At 45.4% G+C, this 5852-nt stretch overlaps 1 protein-coding gene across 1 annotated transcript; it reads right to left on the reverse strand.

Moving 5' to 3' along the window:
- Positions 1-4210: 4210 nt before the first annotated feature.
- Positions 4211-5287, reverse strand: LOC147609728 (general transcription and DNA repair factor IIH subunit TFB5-like). The gene is made up of 2 exons (XM_086787116.1): positions 5126-5287; positions 4211-5039 (listed from the first exon to the last, which is right to left on the reverse strand). The coding sequence occupies exons 1-2, from the start codon at positions 5158-5160 to the stop codon at positions 4862-4864; spliced, it is 213 nt and encodes a 70-aa protein (XP_086643242.1). The 5' UTR covers positions 5161-5287; the 3' UTR covers positions 4211-4861.
- Positions 5288-5852: the final 565 nt, after the last annotated feature.

Below are 5852 nucleotides of genomic sequence, written 5' to 3' on the forward strand. Positions count from 1 at the left end.
GATTTTCTTGTGTGTATATAGTAGAGTTACACAGCTTCTCTCTCTCTCTCTCTCTCTCTCTCTCTCTCTCTCTCTCTCTCTCTCTCATCTGCGTTTTGCTCTCTACAACAGTTGTCTTCATTTCCGCTCTGCGTTCTGACAAGAACCAGACGGGGTCTTTCCCCGAACAGAGCATGGGAGCCTCTAGCTCCAAGAACTCGACTAATGTGCCCAAGCTTACTCCAGACTAGAAAGCTCAGGCAAGCAAGACCAATGGGAAACTGAGTGCAAAAGAGATAGCTCGGTACAAGGAGAGTCAGTGTTTCTTTTGCCACACAAAAGGACACACTTCTACGGATTTTCCAAAGAAGACTACCTAGAAACAAGCATCTATTAAGGCGTTCACATCATTTATGAATGGGTGGACAATTTATTACTTGGGCACCCCAATTTTCAATGGGATTATTCATACTCATTTTTTTAAAGTGGACCTTTTATTCCATTTTGAATAGGTTTCTTACCCATTAGCTGGATATTAAAACTTGGGCACCCAAAAGCATGAGGAATAGCAAGAATGAGTCTGGATACTAGGCATGGACACATTTATGGGGATTTTCTTTATAGATGCTCATGTAATAGAAGCTGTCCACCAGAGTCTACTTGTCACATGCATCACGCACTTGGATGCCACATGGACATATCTAAACAAGTTTGTGCAGGACCTGGAGTGGAAACTGGTCCCATGTGAGCCCAGTCCGGGACGAGTCAGCCAGGGTTCCACTCTATGCGTCCAAGGTCAGGTGTGCATTGTCCTGCACATGAAGCAGTGCCAATCGGTGCTGAGTCTCCCTCTCGAATGATGTCAGGTGATCTGAGTATCTGATCTGCGACCAGGTACCGGACATCTGTGTAGGCATGTAGGTTTGCATGTAGAGAAGGGGCCAGCCCATAGGGCTACCCCAAGGCAGAGCCTAGAGCTCTAGTGTGGGCGTGGGGGAGGTGTAGAACCACCCCCAAGGGGCCAAGAGGGCCTCAGGCTGTGCCCACCAGCCTTGGCTTGGGCAAGAGGGGTTGTCGGCCAGCCCTATGGCCATTGGACAGCCAGCCGACTCGGCCCCAAGCCCTAGAGAAGCTGTCGGCCAGCTGTGGGACAGGCCAAACAGCCAACCCGGAGGCTGCCCAGCAACCAGCTGGTTTGCTTGGGGTGGCCAGCCCATGCACAATGTGAAATCGTTGGAATATTTAGCATTTAATGCCTTTCTAGGCTTTGTTGCATGTAGAACTCGCCCACTACATGCAATAGGGGGTATATAAACCCAATGCTGGAATTCAGTCATTCATCTCATTGTTCACAAAGTGCTGAAGCTACTCAAGGGGCCCGGACAGCCAAGGGAGAAGCTAACGCAAGGGTGAAAGCTTAAGGTCAAGGGCAAAGGTTTTACCTCAGCCAAGAAGGTCAAGTTTTAGTATTTCTACCGTTGAGCAACATGACATTGATGTGGAGAAAGTCCTGAAGTTGCTCGAAAGCAACAAGCTCTATGTCAATGAGAAGAAATCGAAATTTTATTTATTCAAGGTTCACTACCTTGGATACATTATCAGTGTCGAGGGCATCCGACTTGATCCGGCTAAGGTCGCCGAGATTGTCAATTGGGAAGTACCACAGACTGATGTACTGAAGTGTTATGTCCATAATCAGCAAGGTAAGTGGGAATCATATTTGCCTTTAGTTCAAGCAATTTTAAATGATTACTTTTCTTCAGCTATTGGTAGGACTCCATCCATATGAAGCAACATTTGGAAGACCATTCCAGTCGCTATTGACCAGAACCTCGTCTCTTCAGTAGTAGCTAAAGCGAACAGAATGACAGAGTCTTACCAGGAGATTTTGGAGTCAATGAAAGACAGGTTGACTAAAGCACAGGAGGCCTACACTCGACAGGCCAACAAAGATCGAAGGGATATTAAGTTCTCGGAAGAAGATTGGGTTTATCTTCGGATCATGAAGTAAAGATTGAAACAAGTGGCAAGCAATGTCCAAAGCTATCATTCAGGAGCTTCAGACCTTTTTCCATCCAAAGAAAGATTAACGAGGTTTCAATGAAGTTGAAGCTACCTCCGAGTAGGACTATGCATGATGTGTTCCATGTTAGTTGGCTAAAACTGTATGCAAGTCCAATCCCTTTAGAAGTGAAAGACAAAGACGAACCAAATCTAGTTGACAAAACTAAAGTGATGGTTCCAAAACAGATTCTTTTGCACCGCTTCAAGCATGGCTCAGGCCGAAGACAAAGACAGTTCCTCACAAAGTTTCACAACCAAGAGACCCACGAAGCAGTACGACTTGACAAAGAGTTGTTCAACGACTATCTAGCTTTATTGAGACAGACTATTTGGAGGCTATGCAGCTTCCGTCAAGATAGGCAGAAGGGGATGTCACGTGCATCCCACACTTGGATGCCACGTGGATATATTTGAACAAGAAGATGTAGGACCTGGAGTGGAAACTGGTCCCATGTGAGCCCCATCCGAGACGAGTCAACCAGGGTTCCACTCTATGTGTCCAAGGTCAGGTGTGCATTATCTTGCACATGAAGCAATGCCAGTCCGTGCTGTGAGTCTCCCTCTCGAATGATGTCAAGTGATCTGAGTATCTGGTCGGCGACCAGGTACCGAACATCTGTGTAGGCATGTTGGTTTGCATGTAGAGAAGGGGCCAGCCCATAGGGCTACCCTAGGGCAGAGCCAAGAGCTCTAGTGTGGGCATAAGGGAGGTGTGGAACAATCCCCAAGGGGCCAGGAGGGCCCAAGCTGTGGCCACCAGCCTTGGCTTGGGCAGGAGGGGCTGTCGGCCAGCCCTATGGCCATCGGACAGCCAGCCGACTGGACCCCGGGCCCTAGAGAAGTTGTCGGCCAGCTATGGGACAGCCCAAACAGCCAGCCCGGAGACTGCCCAATGCCCAGCCGATTTAATTGGGGTAGCCAGCCCATGCACCGTGTGAAATCATTGGAATATTTAGCATTTAATGCCTTTTTAGCAAGTCATGAGTCTGCTTCATGGACAAATGGACTTCCGTATCTTCTCCACGAAGAGATGAACTTCCTTATGGAAGTATGGTGTACAAGTTTCTATGGTATACAAGTTTCTGGATTGGCATTGTGGATTCCTGAATTTGTTTTCCGGGAATATGGATCCATCTACACGTTTATGGTTTCATCATGGTTTTGCATTGGTCACTTTTCAGCGCGACCAATTCTCTGTCCAATGTTTTGTGGATGTTGAGGACTCTTGGATTATACAACACTTGATGGTCTTGGACATTAGGAAATTACAAGAGCTATGGCTTTGGACTTCTGAAATATGTGACTCCTTTAACAGTTGAGGACAATTGTTTAAAAAGAGGGGGGTGATGGCATCATTTTTTTGTATTTTATCATATTTACAGGAATCATGGACAAGCTTTGGGAATGGGAGGTTATCCAAATATGGGTTCCGAGCACCTGGACATCTTGGTAGATGCCCAAGAACAAGGGGCTCAACAACAACAGGTCAAGCAAATCAGAAAGCAGGTCGGGCAGTCGATTAGCAGGTCATGGAGCCGGTGAAGCACGTCACCTCAGAGAAGGGGCCCCAATAGTGCCCCAAAAAAAGGCCTAGTGCTCTTCCTCATTCCTCGTTTCTAAAATATTCAAGCACAAGCAGATCCAAACCCACCACTAAAGCAGCAAAGATCACTTGCCAAACTCCCTGACCCACAAGGGGCAAAGCTTTCAAGATCTTGGAAAGCCCGGCTAGAAGCCCACACGTGTGTGCTCAGAACCAAGCCATGTAAACACAAAAACACCTCTAGTTTGGCCTGGAAGTCAGCCCATAGTCAATCCATAGAGGCCAATACATACTTCACACACGAATCATCTTGATACATCATTGTACTTCATTTACATATCCAGCAATGGAAGAAAATACACCACAACTTGCAAGGTGGGGGCCTTCAATGGGTTAGGTTGAGGCCCAACCATGTGTACTTCTCATTTTCTCCTCTCTCATCTCTTCGATTGAAGTTAATTACACCAAAGTATAAAGTTAAGTACACCTTAATCACAAGACTTCCACTACCCATGTAACATTCAAACTGAAAAAAGTTCATACTCTTAACAATTATCCACATGCCTATGGTGCAATGTTATGCTGAAAGATGGCGACTACACTAGTATCTAAAGCTAAAAGTTCAAATGAACGTATGGCATGTTAGATCAACAAAGAATGACATGATGCATTTCAAATGAGCACATCTATGCTCAATAATGGCCCCACGTATTAAAGTTAGACGAAGATATCCACACTAAGTATATGCTAATGTTAGCAAAGGTTCCATGGTCTATGATCATGCTAGGATCGTCATGCTCGTGGGTCAGCGCCATTCTAGCTAACATGACAAAAATCCGGTCAAATTTTCTGCAAGGTTTCACACACCAATCAAAGGCTTGTTGTGCCTAAAACTCCGTTCTGGACCTGGCTAACAAGGTGCCCCCACATGACCACGACAGAATAGACTAATCGTGAGTCCATTCATTAGGATGGATGTCTGCACATCCATTCCCTACTCTACCATATATCTCTGCAAAAGCCGCACATGATGTGTGGAGCATTCCTGCTCTATGCTCATCCTAAGATCACCAAATAATGCGGTATAGATGAGCAAGCCTACGCTCTTTGATCATCCTGAGGTTCCACATGACGTGGGACAGATACCACCATGCCCAATTGAATAATTCACCATACACCTTGAATAAGAGGCCCAAGAAATGAGCAGCAGACGTTAACTGTTTGATGTCATAGTAATCAAAGTAGAAAAGGGTTTTTACATGAGATGATTTCTTTTTATGAGGGCTTCTCGAACGTGTTCTGGTCGCGGAACTCCTGGACTTTCTTGCGGATCATGTCCACCACGTTCTCCTGCACGAAGAGGCGGGTGTCGTCCAGCACGTGGATGATGAACTTGTGGGCGTTGGGCATCGACTCGTTCAAGCTCACTATGAACTGCGCCATCGGGATATCACTGCGCCCAAAAGAGAAATTGGGCGCAAAAGTGTTATCTTTCTCCTTCCCAAAGACTCATAACGATACATATCAGAGCAGTCTTACCACTCTATGTAGCAGCCCCTGATTGCGTTCACCATCTTTGAAATTTGCTCTTCTTCTTTCTTCTTTATTTTTTTATGCACTATCAATATTTAAGAACAGAATTTACATCACATTAGGTTTACAGCCCTTTCACACAATCCAAGCATGATCATAGAACTTTTCTTGGGAGTCATTCACACGGAAGTGTAGAAGAAGCTCTCCGCCTACAACAAGCAACAAGGAAGATGAAATGCATCTCCTTGGTTGGACTCGTGAAACTTGGCCTTGGTTTTGCTACATGTGCCGATTTCGACCCAGTTAGCAAGAGTGGCTAAAATACGGCAGATTCTCCGCCCACCATCTGTGGGCCACTATGTGAGAATGTCGTTTTGGCCAAGTTAACCATTTGTCGGCACCATGTGAGAATATCATTTTGGTCGAGTTAACCGTGTTCTGACCAAGTTAACAACGTCATGGGATAAATACCTTAGTGCCTATGTTAGAGCTGGGATTAACATCTCTACCTTAAGTTAGCAAAACTACTACTAACACGCTTCTAGCGACCCTTGTAATTGCATTGTTCTAAAAATAGTATTTCCTATTGGACACAAGTGCTCATATCACTTATTCTTATTCGTGTTTGGAATTCTTAAATGTAGATCCACTCCAAATTCATGCCCTTGTTTTAGTTGGTGGCAATTAAGAGTATCTATATGGTAAAGTGTTCCTTGAAGGGTCTCCACCTATG

The sequence above is a fragment of the Cibotium barometz genome, chromosome 50 (assembly GCF_041138505.1).
Source record: "Cibotium barometz isolate CiBa-2024 chromosome 50, ASM4113850v1, whole genome shotgun sequence".
In the NCBI taxonomy this organism is placed as follows: domain Eukaryota; kingdom Viridiplantae; phylum Streptophyta; class Polypodiopsida; order Cyatheales; family Cibotiaceae; genus Cibotium; species Cibotium barometz.

Bases quoted from the DNA above. Each gene is read 5' to 3' on its own strand.
- LOC147609728 (XM_086787116.1), bottom strand. From the start codon at position 5,160: ATGGTGAACGCAATCAGGGGCTGCTACATAGAGTG. The intron at 5,040-5,125 runs GTAAGACTGCTC...TTTTGGGCGCAG, and splicing joins AGGGGCTGCTACATAGAGTG to TGATATCCCGATGGCGCAGT.